Genomic DNA, 26898 nt, shown 5'->3' with positions numbered 1-26898 from the left:
CTCCTGCTGGCTGTCACATAAATGCAAAAATGACCAAAAATACAAAACAAGTGAAGATGTAGCAGTAAATTCATTGAAATAACTACATAAGGAAAAGCTTTTTCATTAAGATAGTAATAAAATATCCAGTAATTAATCACTTAAGTTGCTGGACATGGGCATTGTTCACAGTTTTATTATTTTTTTCATTTTAATACCAACTGATTAATAAATTGTTCCAGAAAATAATTGTCTGATTAATTGATAATGAAAATCGTAGTTTCAGCCTGAAGAAGTCCAAACCTCTGGTTTGTACACTGATGTAGGTTTGCCCTCGTAACGTCTGTACATGCAGAAATGTCCACTCGACAGTATTGGATTGTACCGTGAGCCCTCTGTGGATCTGTCATGTTTGAACCATTAGAGCTGGAGTCAGAGAAACGGCTGTGTAAACTTTCTACAGTCCAAAGTCAGCAGTAGCTTTACACTAGAGCTGCGACTAATGATTTTGTTCATTGTCGATTAATCTATCGATTATTTTCACCATTAATCAAGTAAGTTTCGTCAATAAAAAGTCAGAGAAGTGTAAAAAAAAAAAAACGTGATTTCCCAGACGCCAACGGGACATTTGGACTGTTGGTGTTCTCCGGTCAACCGTCCAAAACCCAAAGATATTCAGTACAATGATATAAAAAAAAGAAAAAACCCTCAGGATTGTGAAGCTGAACTCAGCTGAATGTAGTTCATGGCTTTGTACTTGTAAATTCAAAAGAATTTCTTGCGCAAACATGTGGCTTTGTGATCATAAAACCTTTCTTTCTCTTCTTCTTTTTTTACCAGATATAACTCATGCAGCAAACAGTGCATTGTTACTTGTTTTCATCCCTGTGTCGCAGTGAATCCAAACTCCTCAGCTTCAACTTACTCTCAACTTAAACCTGTATTGTGTATTCACCATGTCTATACATCCCTTAAACTTACGCCTTCGTCTTTTATTTTCCCCCATAACAACCCCTCGATCCTTTCAGTGCTCACAACAAATGATGATGCATGCCTCCGTTCTGAGGGTCTGCGTTTTTCTAAGAAACTGTGCTTGAGTCATTTTTGATTCAATTTCCATTGATTGGAACAGTTAGGAAGAACTAGCAGGAGCAATACAGCCAGAAAAACACTTTCCATACTGCAACTAGTTTAACAGCCTCCTTTTCTGCTGCCTGCTGGCCTGCTCCTGCCCCAAGAGAGACATAAATCCACAAATTATCATTACTGAGTTACGTCTCAGTGTGAACTTACAGTCATTTTTCTGAAGTCTAGACTGGAAGAAAACACACTTTGTTAAGTCACTTTTCAAGACGATCCCTGACAGCTTCATGCCGCACACTTTGTCTAAATCACTGGTCATTTTCTCCAAGGTTTGTATATAAAACACAAATTCAGGTTTAGGGTATAAGCAGAAGGGGGTTGACTATATATGTGAGGTCAGCCAGCAAGGTTTGTTTTCAGGGAAATGTTGCTGTTGAATGAGAGTTAGTCAAGGAAAAACAATCTTGAAGTTTGGTGAAGTGGTATTTTAATAAGCAGATGTATCACACCTTGGTCTCTGATGTTAACCTGACTCACAGGAGCAAATAAATCTTGTCATTTTGCATGTGTTTTTTCTGTGATATCGACATCATTGTCACAAGATAGTCAGGAAAGATGGGCAGTTATGACCTTCTGATGAACCTCATTACAAAGTCAAACTGAACTTCGTGATGATGTAGTGACATGTTGTGAAACGTTCTGAATCACACTTTATTTTTACGTTAAAAAAACTTCCCATTTTGTGTCATTGTGTGTGCTCATTCACCAGGGCTCCTGGACAATGAGGACATACGCACGATGATGCAGGGCTGCAACATGGTGAAAGTTCGATCCCCGAGGTGGCAGAAGAGCCGAAACCTGCGGCTGCTGGAGGACGGACTCACCGTGTGGTGCGAGTCCACCAAGAGCTCCCGCAAAGCCAAAGCCCAGCAGACGTGTAAGTGTGATCGAAACTTGGCTTTAAGGTCGTGGAGGTGCGGTAAGCAGAGCTCAGATTGTGTGTGGCCTGCTTTGAGGAGAGTCAGGAGGGAGGGTTTTAAGGAAAAGAGGCAAAGGACCAAAAGGGAGTTAGTTATGAGAAGTGAGGTGGTTTACGGAGCACTGAAAGTGAGAGCATTCGTGCATTGCAATTACTCTTCTGTGATGAAAAGAGGGAAAACTTAAGCAACGTCAGATATGGAGAAAAAGATCTTTGCCTGGAGGGAAACACATCTAAGGACAGGCAGGCCTTGCAGTCCAGTCCACTACATACCAGGGTGTGAGTCAGTGCATCCATTCAGCCTGTTTATTGTTTAGAGTTGTTGAGCTGTTTTATCTTGGCTCTACTTCATACACTTTCATCAACGTTAAAGGGTTTGCTTGTTTCCTTGGTGAGCGAGGAGAATAATCGTGGGTTCGCAGCCTGACTGACTACTGATCGTGTCTGATTTATGTACCATTTCCAAACAAAAATATACGTAGACTTGTGAAGGGACAGAGACAATATGCTGGCTCACTTCTGCTGTGCTGAGCTGACATGTAAACGTATGATTCAGAAGGTGAAGTTGGCATGAGCTCAGTAATGACATCAGTTCCCACAGTGTACAGAGAGTGAACTGTGGAAGATATCCTGTCTTTTTTTTTTTTTTCTAATCTTTTTCTAAGCTCTTTTTGTATGATTTACAAATCTGGTCAAAGATGAATTAGAAGGCATGAAATACATCAAATGGTCAGGTCACCCAAATTTGCACAAAAATATTCCTACTTAGCCCTGGTGGTATGAAGCCATAGCAAATAGTTTCAGCTTTATTTGCCAAGTTTTTGAAATATCAGCTGCTGAGACTTTTTCCACCACCCTGGTTTCAGTGGAGCTGAATGGGATTTTGTTAGTGGTGCTTAAAGCACCAAATTACATCTGAAAAACCATATAATGCTGTGCCTTCACAGAAGAAGAGATTTTCAGGTGAATGGTATTCAAAGTGGTAATCAAAAAATCCCACACACTGTCTAACTTGGAGCAAACAATTTATTGCAATGTTTCTGTCCTAGACCTTCATGAGGCAAATGGCTTTTTTGATTGCCACTTTGGATCCTCATCCTGTTCCTACGCACCTGCCTAACAAAACAGAAAGTTTTCTCCCACTTGGAATAATCCACAGACATCACTGTCAGTGGGAAATTTAGATTCATTAATAATTTGGCTGAACTGACGCTCGTTGTTTGGGGGGAATGAGGGGCATGTAGGAGACCACGTGAAAACGTTGTTGGCGTTGGAGGAAGCACATCAATGCCTATTCCTTAGCAGTGACAAGAATCTCTTTTTCCTCCTGTTTAAAATTTCTACAAGGGAAGAAAAAGGGGAAACAAGGAGAGTTTAATGAGAGGTTTAATGGTTTCCATCAGAAAACAGAAACAAAAATTAGGAAGAAGCCAACACAGGTTTTAAATGCAGTTTGCTTCACTAGTGGTCGGGCTTACAGTCGGCTGAAAGTGCACAGTGAAAATGTTTCCCCATTCACTTGTGCATCTATAACTTAGATGACTTTTCTTTATGTTTCCAGTGGGCAAAAAGAAAATAAGACTAAAAATTGCATTTTCACACCATTTTGTACTGTTACCTTTTCCAAGAAGAAAAGTGAAACAAATATGTTCACTGATGAAGTAATCTTTCGCAGTTTCGTAAGAGATCGCACTGTGCACCATACAAAATAAGATTTTGTCATCCTCGCAGGAGATCTTTGACAATGTATCAGGCTACTTACCAATAGTTCTGTGGACAGCTCACTCTCTCAGTGGGTGTAGCCACTAACCAGATCTCATTCCTCTCTCAGAATAATTTTCTCTGACACTTAACGTCTTTCAGTCTTTTCGAGCTCATCATCTGTGACAACTGTAATTCTTAGCTGTTGGACAGATTTTCTCCCTGATTCATTTCTGCAGGCAAGATGACGAGACGCTATGTACTTGTTGTCAGTGGTTTTATTTAACAGCAGCCTTCAGACACACCTTCAGGTCACACTGGGCTCATGAAACACTTTTAGAGCTGTAGGCCTATGAGCAGAAACTACAAACACTTGCTAGCCTAGCAACATTAAGGCTGAAAACAAAGCTTAATGGCATGACCATAGTTACACTTGTATGCTCTCCGTTCAAAAAGAATATGTGATGTAATGAACATCGTCCCGTCCTCAAATATTAGACAACCATTATTTTGTCATTCCTTATTTGTTATTGTGCATGTTTCTTATATTCTATCCGATTCATTATCCCCCCTCCATTTCCATTCATTCATTAGGCCCTTAGACTAAGTCTGATAATGGTAAACCCTGTATTAATACAATGTGAAACACAAGATTAGGTTTCCTAGATTAAAATGACAAGCTGTTTAAATGCTGTTTTGTGAGAGTAATTGGTGATATTATATTTCCCCCTCTGGAGTATTTAAGGCATCAGGCATGAGGATAATAATTAAAGTGTAAATGCACATTTGTTCTCAGTGAGGAAATCGTGGTGACAGAAGAACTTGATTTACATTGTATGTCATTTCAGGACTCACGCATTATTCATGTCTAACTGCACCAATTGATTTAAACTTTGAGTCCTGTACCAGCTGTGGTGGGAAGTTGCATCCAGGTGTAGGACACATATCTTGATAGTGCTCACTGTTACAGCCTCTCAGAGTTACACCAGTGGCCTAAATTACAGGGCAACAAATATCAGGAAGAGTAAATAAAACAGGAAGACAGCCTACAATGATATACATGCTGAGAAGATGGTGGTTTAAGAGGAACAAATAAGCTCTTGAAACCTCAGCCGAGGCTTTTCTCTGCATCATATTTTCCTTATTTAAACAAAGAGATTAAAAGATTTATTTAATCTTACATTTACATTGCATTTCAAATGTTTGCAGCTAAATCTTGTTTTGTAATGTTGATTTAGTGAAAGGGGGTTAAAGGTGGAAACGTGTCAGCTGACACGCAGGCGATCAGTCTCCCTAATGCTAACCCCCGCTACCCTTAACGGAGCGGGCGGGTGGGTCGGTGGGCAAGTTTTGTGGGTCAGCGGGTGGTGAAGGCCGTCTTGATTGTGCTACAGCCGTGCCAGAAATAGACAGAGTGGACGAGTTGCGGCGTGTAACACTTCTTACAATGATGACAACAAGCTGTGAGAGCACAGGGTCATCATTTTTGCAGACATGGACTGATAATGCCACATGGGGAGGCTGCTGAGTATATGTCTGTGTGTGTGTGTGTGTGAGTGTGTGTGTGTGTGTGTGTGTGTGTGTGTGTGTGTGTGTGTGTGTGTGTGACAGCCCTGGGTGGAGTCTTGGCTCGGTTCCTCTTTTCCAAGCTCTTCTCCAGGTCCAGTGTGATCTGACACCTGCAGTTCAGTGTCTCATGCTCAGAGACACTTGGCATCGAGTACGGCACTTAGCATTTCTGCTGTTCCTCTCTCCATGGACACACATACATGTTACTTTTGTCGTGGCTCTGGGATAGAAAACAAAAGGAGGAATGTGGAGTAATTTTGAAGAGGTGGACAGCAGAGGCTTTTATGACCTCCAGCAAAAGAATGAGGCTATTGTCAGGGCAGACGTTGCTTATTGCCCGACAGAGTGATCGCCACACTGCAGGCATCCCAGAGCAGAAACAGACGAGCTCCTGTGCACAACAAACTTGTTGTGTCAGGATCAGTTAGGAGCCAGTGTGTGTGTGTGTGTGTGTGTGTGTGTGTGTGTGTGTGTGTGTGTGTGTTTGGCTGTCGCTTCTGGGCAGCAAGTGTTGCCCGGACTCACAGCTCTGCAAATATGAGATAAACAGATCACACAGTTGTATTTCACACCCCTTTTTTGGACTCTGACTCCTCAGACAAAATCAGACCCACACAAAACCTCCCATTAGAGGATGTATATGTATTTGCATGGTGGTGCTCAGTCCTTCCAAAGAATGATTCTCCTTTAGCAGACACAGAAAGGCTGAAAACTTTTCACTAACCGACAGGGAAGTCAAACTCTGAACCACTGCTGGATGGATTAATGTGCTACACACATTCATGGTCCTAAGAGGATGAATCCTCTTGAGTTTTAATCCAGCACCATCATCATCAGATGAAAATTGCAATCTTTACCTTTGGTTTACGGCTGAAACTAAGAATTGTTTCATCAGCGCTTAATCAACAAAAACAATTATTGTTTTGATTACTCTTTCATTAATCATTTAATCTATGAAGCATCAAAAAGTAGTGAAAATCCATCACATCATCCCGGTGATATCTTTAAATAGCTTTTCTCCGGACAACAGCCCAAAACAAAATAGATAAATGAATTACTGTCATGTATCAGAAATGAACAAAATTAAGTCCCCGCATTTGAGAAGCTGGAACCAGCAAATATTTGTTTTTGTTTTTTTGAAAAATTTGCGAAAGAAGTAATCAATGCTCAAAAGAGTTGGCGGTTAATTTTCTTTCAGTCAACATATCGATTGACTAAAAGTTGCAACTCTGCTTCGGTTTATGAATAAATACCTGCAAAACGTTAAATGTTGTAAATGTTAGCATGCTAATATACACAACTTTATATGTGCTTAACCTGTAGCCAGATGCTTCAGAAGCCTGAAAATAATGTACCGAAAAAATAAAAGGTTACAGTTCTTCAGCGCTTTGGATCATAGTCACAACCCAAGTCTCCTTTGAAAGGTAACTGAACGGGTATAAGAGATACTGGACCAAGTTACAGAAGCAGAAACAAAGTTTAAATAAAGCCAGCAGTACTAGTACCATATATGTGCCAAACACTTCGATGTGGAGGGGTGGGGTCTGTGATATAGGCATCCTAAAATACTTTGCACAGATAGAATCAGGAGACCTAGAGCTTTCAAACAATATATAATATGTCCTGTTATGACTCAAGCCAAGAACACAAGAGGAAAGAACCCACATGCAGACACAAAGGCAGGATGAGGCAGTGAAGTTGCTTTTCATTAAAAAATAACAGGCTTAATGGCTGATGGGATGACAGGCACAAACAGAAGGTCCAGCTTTCACTTGCTGGTCAGTTTGTGCGCTGTTAAAGTCATAAAGCTGCAGGTTAAATTTATCCTGTTGAGAACCCTGTTCAGTGGATAGTTCAACTATATGGCGTGTTATATTTTACAATCACATTGCTTTGACGCTGTCCTTGGTGGGATTTATGATTCCCTAAAAAACACCTCACACTTGACCTTTAGCCGCTCTGCCTCCATGAGCTGTTGTCCAGCCCAAAGCCCAACAACACAGGAACGTTTTTAGCCGTAACTCTCCTCTTCTCTTTTCCTCTCCCAGTCGCAGTGACGGAGGTGGAGTGTGTGCGCGAAGGCTGCCAGTCCGAGGCGCTGAGGCGGCTGTCCGGGTCGGTGCCGGATAACCGGTGCTTCACGGTGGTCTTCAGGGGAGCCAGGAAGAGCCTGGACCTGATGTGCCCCTGTGAGGTTGAAGCCCAGCGCTGGGTGCGAGGGCTCCGCACGTTAAAGGAGCGAGTGGCCAACATGACTCAGAAGGAGAAACTGGACCAATATCCTGCCCAATTCCCGATATGTTAAAATAACTATAGTGAATAAATATAGCGTAGCTGAGGCAGCATTGCTATGTCGACTGACTCCGCTGTCACATGTGCCGTCCCACGTCCACAGCATAGCTAAGGTGATCAGTAATGACTTGATAAAAAAGCTCCCTCTAAATATAGCAGGACTATCACTGTTAATTACAATCCCTCATAGCCAGAGGATAATATGTGTAGTGTAGGTGTCAAGCAGAGTATAACATGAAGATAACCCCTCCTCCTCTCTTTACTTCTGACACATTTTAGCTTTGTGAACATATAAATCATCAGGGACATTATCTTCTCAAATGCAGTCGTGTCATCTTGTTTATAATGTTTCATTCTGTAGACTGTCAGTAGCTTAGGTGATGTTTATCTTGCACAGTTTAAAGTGTGAAGGTGTGGGCTCTCTGTGTTGCACAGTGGAGTAAAATTAGTCTGTTGTTGCTATTGACTCTTTCACACAGTGACATTATATTATATCCATTTTGCAGATGCTTTTGTCTAAAGGGATAATTGCATTCTACCTGCACAGAAACAAGAGGTGTTATTAAAAGTGTGAATGCATCTCTCTGAACAAACAAACAACTTATCATTTGATTCATTTCAAGAGATTTTGAGGCAACAGTTTTAACTCTTGGCTTTTGGAGCTGTTAAACAATGTTGGCATCGACAGATGGTGGATTATGCCTTTCACTATATGGGGCCAAACATCTGCATTTTGATTTGTTTATAGTTTAGTGCAAAGTGAAACTGTCCATGTGTGAAATTTTTTAACCTGAATTATGGAAATCACCTGATTTAAAAGAGTACTCCACCGTTTAAGCATGGCACTCCTTTAACTATTTTTTTTTTTTTTTTAAATAGGATCAAAATGGAGGCAGCAGAATCAGAGATAATGCCTACATTACCCACAATGCAACTTTTATTCACGTGTGCAGTAGTACTCCCCAGCAACTGTAAACAGACTTTGATGTGTAAAAGTTGCCCTTTAAATGCCACTTTCCTTTCTGCCTGCTTGCACACATTAATGTAAATGTTTATTAGTACACATTATTAGTCACAGGTACAGAGTCAAAGGTTTGACCGACACATAACGTACAATCATACGATAAATGAAATGCCACAATACGACAGAGCAAAGAGTGTGTGATGTCTCTCCTAGACGACAACACACACATACGGATGCATAATCCCACTATGTGTAAGATCTGTGTGTATCGCTGCACCTCGTGAAGCCAAAAAGTAAAGTCTGAAGTCTTAGTCTGGTTTTTATTCCTTAACTCTCTGCACTTGGATCCGAGGCTACCTGAGGCGAGCGGATCAGAACCAAGACGGCAAGATGAGCTACGATGAAGTCAAACGGCTGCTGCAGATGATCAACATTGACCTGAGTGAGCAGTATGCCCGCTGTTTATTCAAGGTCAGGGTCGTGTGAGTTTGTAGTTCCTGTACAACATCAGTGCAATGTGTCATTCATATGAGCTGAATTGTGAACGAGCGTGCGACTGTCAGAAGACAGAGAGGAGAAGCACAGAGATGTAGAGCTGGTCACACTTCTGCTTAGTTAGGGTGGTATCACTGTCGCTCCACTGACACTCTGGAGTCTGTGTTCAATTACCAAGCCAGCGGCAAGCCAGCCCCCCCCCCCCCCCCCCCCCCCCTCATTTTTATCCCCTCCTTCTTATCTTCCCCACAACAAATCAAGAGCCAGTTATTTCTTTATTGTGGGGGATTACCGCCTGCTATGTCCCCCAGCTCTCTATTACAGCTGAATAGTTGTTTTTTATGCTCCTTCCCGATGCAGTTTCCAAATACTGACCCTCCTTAGAGAGCCATATTTTTTAATGTAAGTGTGCACAGATGGATTGAATTATTATGGAGATGCTTTCCCCGCAGGGAATATGAAACACTCCCAAAACAAAAACATACTGTGTTTGATGTGTGTCTATCTTTTCTCTCTGTGTGTTCGATTTGTTGTTAGACTTTCTTTAACTCATCACTCTCCTCTGTGTCCCAGAGGTGTGACCGATCCGGCGATGGCCGTCTAGATCATATAGAGATAGAGGAGTTCTGCAGGGAGCTGCTGCGACGGCCCGAGCTGGATGCCGTGTTCAGGCACTATTCGAGTAATGGTTGTGTGCTGTCCACTGCTGAGCTGCGCGACTTCCTGGGAGACCAAGGCGAGGACGCCTCGCTGAATCATGCTCAGAGCCTCATACACACCTATGAGCTCAATGACTGGGGTAGGTCCTGTAAACAGTCATTAAAGGACTGGAAGGAAGAACCCACAACATTTTAATATAAACACTGAATGTCCCTCTAGCTGCCGTCCGCCGACTGACAAAATAGTGATTTAGCTTATCCCCATGAAAGATAAATAGATAGATAGATAGATAGATAGATAGATAGATAGATAGATAGATAGATACTTTATTTTCTCCCAGGGGAAATTCATGATTAACAGAATATATTTATTATATAGTTATGATCACTGAGACAAAAGGCCAAAAAGGTTTTATATATTTCTTCAACCTATAATAAATAATAACAAACAAATCTGCAGTCAGCAGGTTAATGACTATTGAGATAATGCTAAATATGAAACTACTACCAAGAGTCATAATGTCAATAATGTTCCTAGGTCATACCAGACCAAGTAATCAAAATAAAGGAAGGCTGTAGCAAAGCCAAATAGTGCATTGATTTGAGCAATGGTGCATTACGAGTTCAACTGTTAACTGTTAGTGGAAGACTATATTATTTGTTTTCTCATATTTTGCATAATCACACTTTAAGGAAGAGGTTATTTTAACTAAATGAGTGGAAGATTTGATGACTAAGAGAGAATCTTTGAATTTGATTTGAATATAAAAACAAGAAATGCATAATTTTCTTAAATTTAGAAAATAATCGTATCTGGAAAACATAACTATTATAAATTGTAAAAAATAAAATAAAGGAGCTAGTGAGTGCAATGATTTCAGCACTGGTAGACTGCCAAGTGAAGCGCAGTACAGAAACAACAACCACAACAATGAGACAAACAGCTTAGAATTAATTATGTCAAAATAAATAATAAACATGACTTTGTTTGTTCCTAAGCTCAATTCCTGTGAGAAAAGGAAGCTGCGATTTAGTATGAACCTTCTCATGGCTTAGATTGTCAACCATCGACCCTTGTCCTGTTTTATGTTGTTTAAACCCTTTAATTAAATGAGGCCTTCTATTTACCTTGGATGTTGGATGTCGGAGCTGGGAATGTTGTCACACCCAAGTTGACTGCTTTCCAGTAAAACAAACCGGAAGCTTGCTATTGTTGCTGCTTCCTTATTGTTCATATTGTTAACAATACCAGTTGATACAGGATTTTCCTCATACACCATAACAGCATGTCCACAAATAGAGGTTGGACAGATCTCTGTGTACGACTGATTTAATGAGACACAAATAAGACAGAAGTTCAAACAAACTATACATTACTACAGCTGCCATTTTTGTTGAGCAGCCATCTTGGATTATGAGTTAGGTGTAGGTGTCGGAAATCCGACTTCAGGGGGCGTACCGGTTGAAATTTCTGACCATGAATTCAGAAAATCTGACTCCCTGGTTCAAGTGGAACGCACCAAAACTCTTTCCGGTTTTGCTGTTAAACCTGCTAAAAGATGAGCGACCTGACGGAAACACTTTGCCATTTATTGCAGCTCAGACGAACCTGTTCATGACCCAGAATGGTTTCACCATGTACATGCTGTCGCTGGAGAACGATGTGTTTAACCCCGACCACGCCAGAGTCCATCAAGACATGAGCCGCCCCCTGGCTCACTACTTCATCTCCTCGTCGCACAACACCTACCTTACCAAGGACCAAGTCACCAGCGCCAGCAGCACAGAGCCGTACATCAGGTACTTTGACGCTGACCCATCAAACACCATCAAAAAGCAAACTTCATGTTTCATTAATCCTTCCAGAAACCTACTCGCAAAGATCGTCCTGTGGCGTGATGTTAAGTTTGTGTCTGTCGTCTGTCAGGGCTCTGAATAATGGCTGTCGCTGTGTGGAGCTGGACTGCTGGGATGGAGATAAAGGTGAACCTGTCATCTACCACGGCCACACTCTCACCTCCAAAGTGCCCTTTAAGGAAGTGATTGAAACCATCGCCCAGTACGCCTTCAAGGTAAGAGCAACTTCATTTGTTATCTTTTTCTGGTGTAAATCTTCAGCTATGACTGAGTGTGCACGCTGCTCCTCCTTAACGATAATGAAATGAGTGACAAGTCAGTCAGCATCTGGCCTTGCACTTCTTATGGTTGCATACTTGGCTCTGACGCAACCCTGTGGTCTTTTGGTTTTGACATACATATAGTATTACACTGTTAGGTCCTGCTTTGCTATTATGTGATCTAATTACATTTTAATGGTTTGGCATAAGAAGTTTTCCTGTGTTTCCTCCCTGCAGGCCTCCCCATACCCTCTAATTCTATCCTTGGAGAACCACTGTTCTGTGGAGCAGCAGGCTGTGATGGCCAGACACCTCTGCACCATCCTCGGCAGCAAATTGCTCACAAAGCCCCTTAGTGACAACCCGCTGAAAGATCTGCCATCTCCCGAGGTACAAAACACACACACACACACACACACACACACACACACACACACACACACACACACACACACACATATAGCTGGATCCTTTTTCAAAGACCTCTGGCTGTCTGGTTTTCTAATTAAGTAATTTGTTACAATAACCTTCGCTGCAGGAGCTGAAGGGGCGTATTCTGGTAAAAGGGAAGAAGCAGATTCCTCACCTTGGCCAGCTGGGCAAGACAGGCAGCTGTGCCAGCTTCTCCTCTAGCTCTGAAGACGAACTAGCGACCAGCAATAAGAACACACCCAAGAAGGATCCAGCAAAGGTCAGTTCATGAAGACCCGTCATTAAGCCTGGGAAGCCGAATGTTTTGTAGATAATCTACCAATTGCCTTGTACGTTTGCATTTGCCCTCTCCAGGTATCTTGTAAACTGAGCCCTGAGCTGTCAGCTCTGGTGGTGTACTGCAGGAGCGTCCCCTTCCGTGGCTTTGAAAATCCTTCTGAAAAACCACCAAATGAAATGTCCTCCTTCTCTGAAAGTGAAGCCCTCAGGCTCATCAAAGACTCGGGTACAACGGTGCACATAGTTGCATCTCGACATTACATAGAGAGAGTCGAAAAAGATTTTATGACATTGCTTCGCTGCAGCTGATTCTACAGAAAATATAATCACACTCCAGTGTATCACGGTATGTGTTTTTTTTTCTCTTTTTTCATTTGCAGGAAAGTTTTTTGTAAGACACAACAGCAGGCAGCTGAGCCGGATCTACCCCTCCGGCCAGCGCCTCCAATCATCCAACTATGATCCTCAGGAAATGTGGAACGGTGGCTGCCAGATGGGTTAGTACTCCAGCCTAGAAGCTACGATGCTTTTCTGATGGCAGCAAATGACGTCAATTTGTTTGAAAAACATTGCGCGGTCAGTAAGAGCCAAGGAACTCTTATACTGACTTTCATTTCTACAAAGTGCTGCCACATCAAAGCACGTTGATGTCACTGGCCACTGATTCATTGACTGTAATTCAATGCTCACTGATGCTGAAATGCGGTCCGTTAGCACGTTTGCGATTGGGGTTTGCCGTGTTACTGATTCCGATCTCCTCTTTGTGCTGTGCAGTGGCTCTGAACTTCCAGACACCAGGGGAGCAGATGGACCTGAACCAGGGTCGCTTCCTTCCCAACGGTCGCTGTGGATACGTCCTCAAACCCAGCTTCCTGTGCAGCAACACATGCAACTTTAACCCAGAGATCACGGGAGGAGGCCCCGGGCACATCCCCACCAAACTGACTATAAGAGTGAGTGGTAACCTGTTCAGTAACAGTTGGCCGTTTTACACTGCCTGCTCAAGGTGGGAATGTATAGAAAGGTATGAACACAGAATGGGGGGGGGGGCGTTGTTGTTCCACCTTTAAACTGCCAGCGGAGGAAGTCATAGAGCCGGATCAACATCTGTATAAAAGTGAGAGCCGGCTTTGCGTGACAGACATCAATGCTGTTGTGTCACATTGTGGAACACCATCATGCTATCTAAAATCACACACACGGCTTTGTTTGGTTCACAGTAAAAGAGCAAAGGCAGCATAATGAAGGGTCTTCATAACGGCAGTATAGCAGGGTCTCTGTTAAAAAGAGGCTAGTGAGCAAGAGCCACTGTTTTATTGCTACTTAATGATAATTTGATATAACATGGGAGTTTGTTTTTGTCTGACACAGAACAAAGTTTTAAGCTTTTTGATGTATTACCATGCAATTTTGAAATGCTTTGTTTTCCTGGATCCAAATCTTCACACACTGTATGTTTACAATCTTGTCATCTTGTTTAACCACAGTCTAATTTCAGTATTTTATGTCCACATCTATTGGATGTCTCTCCATCCTAGAGGAGGGGTCTCTCCTCTGTTGTCGGCTTTTTTTTCCCCCAATAAAGGTTTTTTTTTTCTTCTCAAGGATCTAAAATCATCTAATCTTATATACTGTAAAGCCCTTTGCAAATTTGGTTTGTACAAATAAAATGAACAATATCATTTTGATACATTTCCAACCAGAGTTTGATGCGCAAAAAACTGACTGATTGCATTTTGCTCGACAGATAATATCCGCACAGCAGCTGCCAAAAATCAACACAGAAAAGGCGAGCTCCATTGTGGATCCACAAGTGTGGGTGGAAATTCATGGGGTGGCTATCGATAATACACGAGACAAAACACACCGCATTGACAACAACGGTAATTTAGGGATTTCATGAAAGTAAAAACCTTACATTATTAGTTGTAGAGATGTTTTTAGCTTATGATTAATTATTCCTGTAGAATATTGTAATGCTGCAATGTTTTTTATTCATTATAGTCTTTTTTTTTCTTAGCCTGTGAAGGCAGGAGGTAACACATGATATCCATCAGCTTCTTTGTGCCTGATTCTGTGCAGCGCAGATCTTTGACATATTTTTGTAGGAGCTTTTCCTGTCCAGCGCCATGATTAGTTTGTTTGAAAGGTACAGTACTGGATGATCTATTTACAGCTCTTGTGCGCCCTCTACAGGTTTTAACCCGCGGTGGGAATGCACTCTAAGCTTCCAGCTGCAGGTCCCTGATCTGGCCCTGGTGCGGTTCGTAGTGGAAGACCATGACCACACGGCCAAAAATGACTTTGTGGGGCAGTTCACTTTACCGTTCACAAGCCTTCGCACAGGTGCTCATAAAAATCTGCTGTACGTGTTATAAAACATCCAGCACTGCTGCGTGCTCTGTGTAATGTGTGTGCTGTATTCTCTTTTCTCAGGTTATCGACATGTTCACTTATTAAAGGCAGATGGTTCCAGTCTGTCTCCCGCCACGCTCTTTATCCACGTCAAAGTGAGCCGCAAAGGAGTTCCCATCAAAACTGTGTCCGAGCGTATGGCCATGGCCAAAGGCATGGCATGACGTTCATCTGAAGCAGATAGGAAGCTGCATATTCTGACAACAAAGGGCTTTGGAAAAAAAGCTCTGACTGGGAGGACAGACAGACTGATGCTGCTGCTGCCAGCCGGTCTCCCGGTCCAGACCTCAAGTGGTCCAATTTACACTGAGCCACTTCCCAATGCAGGAACAAAAGATGTTGTTTATCAGAGATGAAGAGGCATGCCGGCTCTCAGCAAATGAATCGCCTCGAGCTGGATAATGAATCCATGAAACACTGTGGGAGTATCTGGTCTTATCAGTGCTGATTGCTCTGAAAACAGGGCACTGAGGATTGTGCTTCATGAAACACACTGATATGGGACTCTTTACAAAAAACAATTTAAATATTGTTAACTCTCATACAGGACGGTGTCCCATTTAAGATGCATTTCATCGTCATCATGTATTTTTAATTCTAGAAACTTTTTAACATTTGAATTTGGCTTTAACTTATAAAATGAGGATAGGTTAATAAAAGTAGCTCTTACTTAACGGAGGCTTTGATAAGTGGTCTTAGAAGGAATCTAAGCATGACTAGCTGTGATTAAAAAATGATAAATATTGTTTTACAAATTAATGTTTCAGTGCTAACTGTGATGTAATACAGATGTAACACTGTGCCAGTGATTGCCTAAGGTTGTATTGTGACGGTTGAACAAATGTTCTAATAGTTAGTCTTACTTGATTCTCCAGATACTCTTGGCACTTTTAATTTCTCTCAGGAGACAAATGACAATATACAGTATTTACACTTACCAACTTACGAATGAACTTGAAATATAAATTGTATTAACTTGCAGATTTACGTATGTTTACTTATGCTCTTAAACATTTTAATTGTTGTATTTGCTTCAGCGATATTTCACACACAATCATGTGTTTAGTTAAATTGTGTTTGACTTCTGAAGATATTTGCATGTTGCCTCTTTTCTATTGACCACCGTGCATTATTACTTTTTTTTTTGCCATTTCTTGTCTTTACTTTCTGATCTTGTAAACTGTTGCTAAACACTAATTGCAACAATCAAAGACAACCAGCAAATTACTGCAGGCTACAGTGAGTTGTTAAATGCAAGGAGACTCCCTGATGATAAAGCGGTTCAGTAATGAAAGGTGCTGCACGTGGATTACTGTAATAGCAGTATATAAGATCAGGATGGGTTTCCAGGTTTCAGTAATAACTCTAGTGTGTACCAAATGATGAGTGAAGTACGACTTTGCAGTGTTAAAGCTTGTGGCCTACGTCATGTGAAAGGCACTTGTATACAAGACAAAATACTGTTTTCATAAAAACACTAATTACACATCACTGTGTGAGACCTTTTGTTATTGTTTTTGCAAATGCTATAAACATAAAGAGAGATAGTGTGTATGTGTGTGTGTGTGTGTGTGTGTGTGTGTGTGTGTGTGTGTGTGTGTATGTGTGTGTGTGTGGTGTAGAGAAAGGCAAAAGTGATTAATCGTTTTAATCGTGAAGTCTATAGTTTTAAGTGTCAAAGGATAAATCTGGTTTACACTCAACAATGAGTACTTTCTTTCTCGGCTCAAATCTCTTTGCTTCCTAAATGTGTCACAAATTTATGCTTCAATATTAAAAAAAAAAAAAAAACACCAAATAATTTCCAGAAACAAGTGAGCACTGTTTTTTTGTAACAATTACTCAAACAGGAGCTTATGTATATTGTTGGGGATTATTTCCAGTGGCGGATTAATACACATTCGGTGCTGTGGTGAGTAACTAGCAGCAGGACAGTGTCTACAGGATTGTCTCAAACTAGTGTCTCTGAGTGACTGTGGCTCATTGATGTCTTTTTAATAGTTTTCTGGGCAACAGGGCTCTATGACAGGAATGAGATAATATCAAATAGTCCACATTTATAAACATAGGCATTACCTTCAGAGACTTTGATGTCTGCAGCAAAATGACATTGTTGTTTTTTTGTTTTGTTTTTTACCATCCTATTTGAGCTTCTGATATTATCAGCTGGTTTGGAAACTTCATGGTTAAATATAAGGTGGATATCTACAGTCTGATTACAATTTTTGAGCAGACCAGCAGGATCCTACATGACCCCTCTATATGTGCTAATAAATTCTGGACAGAGGTATATTGTCCCCTTGTGTCAGCTCATTCAATATTAACATTCATTTGTCCCTCTATCAATTAAACTTATGGCAAGTTTTTCTTATTCATGCGTAATGACTGATCTATAAAGCTAAAATCAATGATTAATAAGATTTAGAGTTACTTTGAACTTTACCCTTCATAAACGCTGCCTTATTTATCAGCTCATATGAACATTATTATGACAGTGTTAATAGTGGACATCGGTTTAAATTGTAAGCATACTGCATGCATATCCACACATCATGTGCTTCCTGTCAAAAACGTAACCGTTTCACCTTTAGGGCCAAATGCAGATCACATGATTCTAATCAAGTTTGTGTGGTTGTGAGAGAAAAGAAGATCAGATCCAATAAATGTTAAACGTTTTATTATTGTATTGGGTTGTGGAGTTTAAGATTGAAACTTCAAACCCAAATCATCCCCGCTACCTTATGAGCATGTGTTTATTGTAACTACTAGAGAACAGTCGGAGACAGCGGTGAGCCAATAACACCGAGGCGGGTTTAAAGGCGTCGACAACACGCGGTGGCCGCTCACTTCCGGGATGAAGATGGCGGATGAGAATGAGACAGCACCGATGCCGGAGAAAGAAGATGTAGAGGACCATGGACACTGCAGCGACTGTGAAAATGAAGAGCACCACTTTGACGACGGGTAAGAAGACAAGCTCAGTGCCATGGTGGTGTAAATTGTGTCACGCCGCTACACACGCCTGCAAAGCGAGTGCAAAGTAAAGCTTCGGCGAGCGATAGGGAATAGACAGCCATCGATGGGAGGAAGATGTCCCGCCCACTTGCTTTCACCCTATTGGCTAGAAACGGCGTTCGCTTGTCAATTCTTTGTTATGATTGGCTGATCGTGCATTCTGTTTCTCATATGGGCAGGCTTTAGCGGCGCTTTGCATTAGCCCCGGATAGCAAGGCGTAGAATTGGGGGTAGAAAAAACCAAACAGCAGTTCATAGCTAGCGCTATCATAAAGCCAAACATTTCCTCTCATTTTTACATCTCATAAATAAGTCCAATCTGTTTATTAAGTTGACAGTTCGTGATATTGCCCGTACGCCGTTGGTGACTGCCTGTAACTGATGCAATTCATGGCTGACATTTAGCTAACGAGTTAGCTTGCATGCTAACATAGCTGTCAAACCCCTATTGTCTGCGCGTGTATTTCAGTGGAGGCTTGAGCCAAATCAAAAGTGAAACAAGCAAAACCTGGATGTTGTTACACATGCATCTTGGTAAAGGCATATATCTGGACTGGTCTGGGTAACTCAGGAGTCTGGAGACCGATTTAATTCCCAATTGAATCACAGAAATATGACGGATCTTAAAGCAGCCTAGCTGTGAATAGCTCTTACTGAAAACAGGCTTTAATGAAAATCCTGCCTCGCTTGGCACTGGCTTCTGTTAATGTTTACCAAGCGGTGGCACACATGAAAGGAGTCCAAGCTTGCAAATATTAAGGCGTGTCCTGCTCACGGCAAGTGCTTTTGCAGTTTATTGGAGTAAATGGAGAGAGGGTGCTGCTACATAGCAGAAGTACAGAACCTTTTTCGGATCCTGACCTCTGAAAAGAAAAGTAAAACAAGTGCCAGGATCACTAATATGCAAACCTATATTAATACTATTTTTTGTTAATAGCAGCTAATGAGTGATGTAAGGGGGATAAAGATGTCACGATTTATAAAGTGGATGCATTATTTATAGGGTACTTCTGAATATATTTGAATCATCACTGAATAATTTGCAAATCATGGCTCATTTCTGTTTACTGCTCTGTTAATTATACATGCATGTTTAGACACAAGATAACAAATGCTCATGTGAAATCTGACTTTAAGAGCCGCACACACACATTTCACAGCAGCAGATATGCAAATATTGCAGCACCAAAAAAGAGTAATCTTATGTTCATGATGTGATCTAACATGCACTTAACCTTTTTTTTTTTTTTTAAAGATATTTTTGATATAGTAATGATACTCAAAACAAGACTTTGTGTTGGCAGTATGAATACTTTCATGATTGTTCCACACAACCCTAAGTGTTAGAGGGTTAAAGAGGTTAGAGTCTACAGTATAAGAAAAAAAGCAAAAAACAATAATTTTTTACAACAGAAATTTTTTTTTTTCTCCCTGATGCGCTGCTGCTGCTGTAAGGTGAAATTGATTACCCTTTTTTTATTAACTCAAGTGAAGCGTTTCACTGGCGCTCTTTTCCAGCAACACATGTTATTCCCCTGCACCTAACTCATGCACATACAGAAACAAAGGATAGTCCTGGCTGTTAACTGGTTCACTCTGTTGACATGGAAGCCTGTGGAACAAACTATTGAATGTTTTGTTGTCCATTGTCCCAGTCCCTCACTGACCTCTTGTACGCACATATGTACATGCACGTAGATACCACACACACTCTTCTTCCTGAGGTCATGTGATACACCATCTGTGCTGGTGTTACAATTACAGGCCAGTGCTTGGCTTTTCTCCTCTCTTGGACACTAATGAGATTATCCTCTGTAAGTATGCAGTCTTTCTCAGGCCAGAAGACGGGGTAGATGGGTGGGGGGCTGTGGCTGCTCAGGTTGGAATGATCAGAGCAGAAGGTTATGACACACATGCTATGGGAGGGGGGGGGTGCCCGGGGCTTGGGCTACCTGATTTTGTACTGTCCTGTATCCCTCTGCATCTGGTTTTTCAGCTGATACAGGTGACAGGTGTCCTCCTACTTTTTTGTGACTTTATGTTGCACTTTTTCTTGTTGTTAGACCAGTGTAGTTGTGTCTTTACTCGGTCAAGGTAGACAAACAACTGGGTTTGCCTGTCATCGAGAGATGCTTCTCAAACTAACCATAGATTAACCTTTCCCAACTAAACAGCCACTTTGTTGGCCACTACTAAAACATGGAAATGGTGTTGGAAATAAATAGCAATGAGAATAACTTTCATCTTTTAGGATCAAAAACAATATTTGTGTCGAGCTGAAAAGATAAGTTGAGGTACAGAAAATTAATCAACCACTCTTTTGATAACTGATTAATGGGTTTGCTGTTTGTTTTAATGAGATGGAGAATAGATAATGGGTTAAGTTTTGGATTGTTGGTCAACCAAAATGAGGTATGTGAAGACATCAGCTTGCATCCTGGGAAACTGTGTGTGAACATTTAGTTGGCCAAGTGATTAATTGAAAAATTATTGAAAATGTTGTCAGTAAACTGCTCATAGGTTTTCTGTTTTTACCTGGCCAGTTTAGAATTGCTGTATTTATCTTTTTCCAGTGTCCTCATCTGGGATAACATTATTCATTTGAAATGTTTTTAATATTTAGAAATAAGCTGAAAAGATGAGTGTATGTATAGTATTTCAGTACGAAAGGGTGTATGATGCAGCTTTAATCATCCTGGGTATTGTAAGTGTATGCCAGGTAGAGATTAAAAAAAAAAAAAAAAAAAAATACTGTTTGTGTCCTGTTTCAGTGACCGGGGTCTGGCTGACGACACTGGCGCCAAGAAAAAGAAAAAGAAGCAGAAAAAGAAGAAGAAATCTGGTGCCACAGAAGCAGCTCAGGACACTCTTGCCAAGGCATGAATACATACATACATTTTAGATTTAAAGGTGCTAAAGAATAGAAAAAAACAGTGTAGTGAAAACGTTCTGTTGTGAACTGCAGAATATAGAGATACTACACTAACCCACAGTGCAGTACATTGCATTTTACATCCACATCATTAAACATATTCACCCTTACAACTCACACCGAAACAGTTTGTATAGAAAATAATTATTTATTTGCTGAATTGACCCCTGGAACAGTGTGCCTGTTTTTTGCTTTATACTTCTGTTTTGTTGTTGATCTAACTCCTCTTTACTTTCCCAACAGGTGAATTCATTGCCAGCTGATAAGCTACAGGAGATCCAAAAGGCCATCGAACTGTTCTCTGTAGGCCAAGGCCCTGCCAAAACCATGGAGGAGGCAAGTCGAAGGAGTTACCAGTTCTGGGACACGCAGCCTGTGCCCAAGCTAGGTATGACATTTGACATTTCTTCCCACAATCAAGTGACTGGTGTGTATCCAGGTTTCTGTGCTTCATTTCTGAAACTTCATTTTGTTTTCCTTCAGGGGAGACGGTGACATCACACGGCTCCATTGAACCCGACAAAGGCAACATTCGAGAGGAGCCCTACAGCCTCCCACAGGGCTTCAGCTGGGACACCCTCGACCTGGGGAGCGCTGCTGTGGTAAGAAAGTGTATAAACACACACACTCTCGATGCAGGGATGCACATGGGGAATTAATCTGTAGGTGAATATTTCCTGGACTGTCTGCGCTTTTTGCTTCATTTTGTACACAAAAACAAACTAATTGCCTCTTTTTGTCAAAACTTGGTGAGATTCTTTATACCAAGAGTGTAAGATACAAAATGTACAATAATCTTTTTCATTTACAGGTTTAGCTTTGAATCTTAAATGGTTTGTATTGCTTTAAAATAATTTCCCCAGAAGTGATGCAGAAATGGTTGGATTGACAGAGTTTTAGTATGTGTCTTAAATTTATAACATATGGTCATATTCACATAGACTTCAGACGATGATACTGAAAGGTTGTTTAATTTTTGGGAAACGTTTGCTTTTGGTATCATTTTAAGAACTTTCTTACTCAGTGTGTTTTCTGATCGTGGTTTTATCACAGTGCTCTGCCGTTTTCATAAAGGTCGTGACCCTGTTGAATTCTGTCTTCCCTGAAATCAGCTCAAGGAGCTTTACACCCTTCTCAACGAGAACTATGTGGAAGATGATGACAACATGTTCAGATTTGACTACTCCCCTGAGTTCCTGCTCTGGTAATTCTTCAAATCTGTAATTTTTTCAATTTTTACACCCAACAGCGATCGTAAATGTTCAGTGTTATGTGGAATGTGCGATAATTAATCATTTGCTTTCTGGCATTTTTAAATAATAAGGGACTTGGTAGATCAAGCTGTTGCATTCAACTCACTGACTTCTCTCTCTTTCAGGGCCCTGCGCCCCCCTGGCTGGTTGCCCCAGTGGCATTGTGGAGTGAGGGTGGACTCCAACCAGAAGCTGGTGGGCTTTATCAGTGCCATTCCTGCCACCATCCGCATCTATGACATGTAAGTAAACACAACCGTGCAGAATGAAAACTTAAAAACCTCAATACGGAGTGAAATTTCCAGTTTACATCTCACGCTGTGTGAAACAAAGAAGTGATGAAGGATTAACTTCCTTTTTTTTTCTCTCACATCAGATCTACATAAATATTATTTTTGATCTGAAAAGACTATGTAGAAGTTATGTACAATATAAAGTCTTAAAATTCATACTGAAATTACAGTACAGGTAGAATCATGTTCCTTTCTATTCATTGCCATTATTGTCATTGCAGTGTACAATGAAATTGCGTCTCCAGTGGTACATGCAGTAATACATACAGTAAACATAACTGCATACAGTGACAAAACTACAGTAGACACATTGCAATTGTGTAAATAAATAAAATCAAACGATAAATATTATAAAAGCAGAGTGAGTCCATGAAGTCAGTTATTATTGCACATGATAACTCAGCCATGTCACAATCATGAGTTAAATTGTAGGTGCAATATGTGATAATTAGTCACTCTAATGTAAATGGTGTTCAGTACAATAATGCAAATGCTTTTTCTTTATTCATTGACATTATTCTGATGAGAGTTTGTTGCAGACTTGCTCATATAATTGTTCATCTTGTGTTTTAGAGAAAAGAAAATGGTTGAGATCAATTTCCTCTGTGTCCACAAGAAGCTTCGCTCCAAACGAGTTGCTCCGGTTCTGATCAGAGAGATCACCAGACGGGTCAACCTGCAGGGCATCTTTCAGGCGGTGTACACTGCTGGAGTGGTACTGCCCAAACCTGTGGGCACATGCAGGTGGGTCAGACAGAGAAACATCTTTTGTGTTTCTTTTTTTCTTTACAGTGTCATTTAGTAGATGCTTAATTATATTTCTTTGTTCAGGTACTGGCATCGTTCTTTGAACCCACGCAAACTAATCGAAGTGAAGTTCTCCCACCTGAGCAGGAACATGACTATGCAGCGCACCATGAAGTTGTACCGTCTGCCTGAGGTTGGTGAAAACACACATGCACTGACAATAAATCTGTGAGACTGGCCTCTTCCTGCAGCATGGCTTCATTATCCTACTCCAAATCTTCTCCTTCAGGCCCCGAAGACTCCGGGTCTGCGGCCGATGACCAAGAGGGATGTGCCAGTGGTGCATCGCCTCCTCCGTGAGTACCTGAGCCAGTTCAACCTTGTGCCCGCCATGAACCAGGAAGAGGTGGCGCACTGGCTGCTGCCCCGGGAGAACATTATCGACACTTACCTGGTGGAGGTAAAAATAAAAAATATATATACCTGAGAATATTTAAATGATTCTGTTTTTAATACAGTCCTGCTGTCGTGTTGTACACCAGTAGCTTTTATAAAAGTGTGTGTTGTTCTGTTCTTTCTGACAGAATGATGGCAAGGTGACGGATTTCCTGAGTTTCTACACACTGCCCTCTACCATCATGAACCACCCTGTGCACCGCAGTCTAAAAGCAGCGTACTCCTTCTACAATGTGCACACCACCACCCCCATGCTCGACCTGATGTCTGATGCGCTCATTCTGGCCAAATCGGTGTGTTCCTCTTCAAACCACGCTTCCTTGTTCTGTTCAGTGTTTATCCTCAGGGAACTAATGAGGCTTTTCTTCTCATCTCTTCATCCAGAAAGGGTTTGACGTCTTCAATGCACTGGATCTAATGGAAAACAAGACTTTCTTGGAGAAGCTTAAGTTTGGCATCGGTGATGGGAATCTACAGTATTATCTGTACAATTGGAAGTGTCCCAGCATGGGGTCAGAAAAGGTACATTGCCTTGGACAAATTCTTTTTATAATGGCAATCTCAAAAGCATTGAATTTAATTTCCTCAAAAACAGTGGATTGTTCATGCAGGAGGCTGTTCGGCCTGTTCTTTGTAGAGTTGCAGTCAGCACCATCAGACCTGTAGCAAACACTGTTGGTACTTCTAGCTACAGTAGCATGGAGGCTCATTATCTCATAATGGGCAAAGATCAATTTTAACTTAAATGAATTCATAATTTTTCCCTGGTTATTCTATCCATCTTTTTTCTGATGCTTCTTCAGGTCCAAGTTGCATTAATTTGACAAATTATTTACAAACATCTGATTTAATATAAATAATTCTAGGCCACTTTGTCCCTCCATCATACTTTCATCCTTTCACTGGTTTGACCATGAAAGATATTAAATTGCATCCTTTATTATAAAGTCTTAAGTTTATCTTTGCGACCCCTGCAGAACCAACGGTACCCTAATGTTTCCAACAACACTGCTTTCCTAACAGCTCCAATGTCTTCTTTCTCAGGTTGGGTTGGTGCTGCAGTGACATCCCTTTACGCCATAAACAAGTGTCACCCACAGGCCAGGAGAGCTCACCATCGCACTGACCACCTGACAGATGGACTGATGTGACTTCCTGCTTCAGGAAAGGAAAACCCACCGCCCATTTTTACTTTTTGACCTTTTGAACTTTGACCTGCACTACCGCTGCCAGGCAGGGAGGCGGGGGGAGTCTTCAGCTCTTCCTCCTCCCTCGATCACATGGACCTTAAGCCATTGTAGTTACCATCGCAAACAACTGTATTACATCTGAGAGCTGTCTTGATTGTACCAAACACACATACACACAAGAACAGTTTGCACAGATTACTTTATACCAAACACTCACTGTTGGCATACCTACAAATCGTACAATACTTGTAAATAATATCAACCATAACTGCGGATTGTGCCCTAACACATACATACTAGAACCTACAGTTTTATTTTATTCCTAAATGTTGGAAGTGCTTTTTGCAATTCAAATAAATTTGTCATCCTTAAGTTTTAGAGATAAAAAAAACGATCAAAAAAATATTTTAAAGAGGTAAAGGCTCAAAAAGATGAGGTAATAAATACCAAAAGTGGACACCAGATAAGGGCTTCTGTTACGATTTCTCTTGTCATGCTTGACCTTCTGTCTCTTTTTATTTTTCTCAACAAACCCTCTGTTCTACCAGTCATCATGGAGATGTTTCAGCACTGCTTCAAGAAGAAATATCATCTTCTGGAGGTCTTCTCATCTGTATTAACTTTCATTAACCTCCTCCCCGGCTTACTGCACTAACAGAAGACGCAGAAAGAGAAACGGACTGATGAGAATGGACCAGATCAGTTAGAGGAGGAAAAAAAATCAGTCATTTTGGACGAGGGTGGACTGCCACGGAGAAGTTGAAGGCATTCCGACTGGGTTTACTCAACACATTTATCAGCAGGAATCAGATTTGTGATGCCACCTCTTGATTTAATGATGGAATTTTTTGGAACTCATTATGCAGATTTTGCTTGGGGTGGGGTGTGTCTCTTAGGAAGTCTTAAAAATAAATAAAAATAATAATATAGTAAAATACAACAAATACACCCACATGAAAAACGGACAAGTTTACATGCACATAGCAGGCACTGTCAGGCTCTTTGCTGTACAAAGTTTGTCTCATGTAATGAAATAACATCTCTAACATGCCATTTACTGGGCTCTATTCAGTAAGTGACAACAAACATGCAATTTTATTAACAGACATGAAATATGAGCCTCACATATCACCTCATACAGCAGATGGAGCCCTATGCTGATCTCGCAGTTCACATCAGTTTAAGGTGTGTGAGGTTTCAGGGCGGACGTTGAGGCTGCGCCCATGAACAGCAGTGATGATGACGACTGGGGAGATGCCCCCCTCTTCAAGTGTTTCTTATGTAAGCTGTTGGTTCTATTTGCAAACAGATGTAAAAAATAGATAGATAAATCATGGGTCTCATGGTGTTGCAGGAAACGAATGTGAAGATGCAGGTGATTTTTTTTGTTGTTTTTTTTTTTTTTTTTTTTTGGAGCAAAAAAATAAAATCTAGTTGCTGTGATGTTTTTGTGTGCTTTGTTTGAGTTTCACTCCTCACACGAAGGGCAAATGGTTAAAAGAAAAAATAAATTTCTAATGAGATGTGACAAGTGATACTTTGTGTTCCTGTTTAACTTGAACTTTTTGTTGACTATTTTAGCACAAACCATCAACTGACGAGGTTTTTATCAGCTGCATCTCATTCCAACAGCTCTTATCTGATGCAGGGTTTAAAGACACAAATACACAACGATCACTTACTGCTGGTTGTGTATGTATACGTGCAGTACTGCAGTTTTAAGCACTTTTATGCATCATGCAACACCATCAGGGAAGCATGCGATTGGTCCCAAATGAACCCAAACATACAGCCAGAGTCGCAAAGAACTATCTTCAGTGACAAGAAGAACAAGGACTCCTGCAACACACGGTCTGGCCCCCACAGAGTCCTCATGCCAACATCATGGAGTCAGTCTGGCATCACATGAAGAGACAGAAGACACTGAGACAGCCTATATCCACAGAAGAGTTCTCCAAGATGCTTGGAACAACCTACCTGTCAAGTACCATGAAAAACTACTTTGATTAAAGTTTTTTATTTTTTTTACTGCACTTTTACTGCACAGT

The 26898-nt window shown here is 41.1% G+C and overlaps 2 protein-coding genes across 2 annotated transcripts in view; both read left to right on the top strand.

The window, feature by feature from the left end:
* The window catches only part of plcd3a (phospholipase C, delta 3a), a 23289-nt gene extending 6839 nt beyond the window's left edge, over nt 1–16450 (top strand). The window contains exons 2-15 of the mRNA XM_023410983.2: nt 1832–1999; nt 7360–7588; nt 8909–9038; nt 9636–9861; nt 11320–11521; nt 11649–11793; nt 12076–12228; nt 12377–12529; nt 12625–12775; nt 12930–13046; nt 13324–13502; nt 14297–14432; nt 14746–14895; nt 14986–16450. Of these exons, the coding sequence (XP_023266751.1) occupies nt 1832–1999; nt 7360–7588; nt 8909–9038; nt 9636–9861; nt 11320–11521; nt 11649–11793; nt 12076–12228; nt 12377–12529; nt 12625–12775; nt 12930–13046; nt 13324–13502; nt 14297–14432; nt 14746–14895; nt 14986–15128 (2282 nt within the window). The 3' untranslated portion in view covers nt 15129–16450. The remainder of the gene's footprint in view (nt 1–1831; nt 2000–7359; nt 7589–8908; nt 9039–9635; nt 9862–11319; nt 11522–11648; nt 11794–12075; nt 12229–12376; nt 12530–12624; nt 12776–12929; nt 13047–13323; nt 13503–14296; nt 14433–14745; nt 14896–14985) is intronic.
* Nucleotides 16451–17779: 1329 nt separating this feature from the next.
* Nucleotides 17780–25317, top strand: nmt1a (N-myristoyltransferase 1a). The gene is made up of 12 exons (XM_023410973.2): nt 17780–17928; nt 20751–20856; nt 21155–21299; nt 21395–21513; nt 22024–22115; nt 22290–22406; nt 23031–23201; nt 23289–23397; nt 23494–23664; nt 23789–23953; nt 24045–24182; nt 24705–25317. Exons 1-12 carry the CDS (start codon nt 17819–17821, stop codon nt 24723–24725), a joined length of 1464 nt encoding a protein of 487 aa, XP_023266741.1. The 5' UTR covers nt 17780–17818; the 3' UTR covers nt 24726–25317.
* The last annotated feature ends 1581 nt before the right edge of the window (nt 25318–26898 follow it).

This window comes from Seriola lalandi, unplaced genomic scaffold (genome assembly GCF_002814215.2).
Source record: "Seriola lalandi dorsalis isolate HSWRI2012SDOR001 ecotype SW California unplaced genomic scaffold, Sedor1 jcf7180002054443, whole genome shotgun sequence".
Classification (NCBI taxonomy): domain Eukaryota; kingdom Metazoa; phylum Chordata; class Actinopteri; order Carangiformes; family Carangidae; genus Seriola; species Seriola lalandi.
This window is presented reverse-complemented; position numbering and strand designations above follow the sequence as displayed.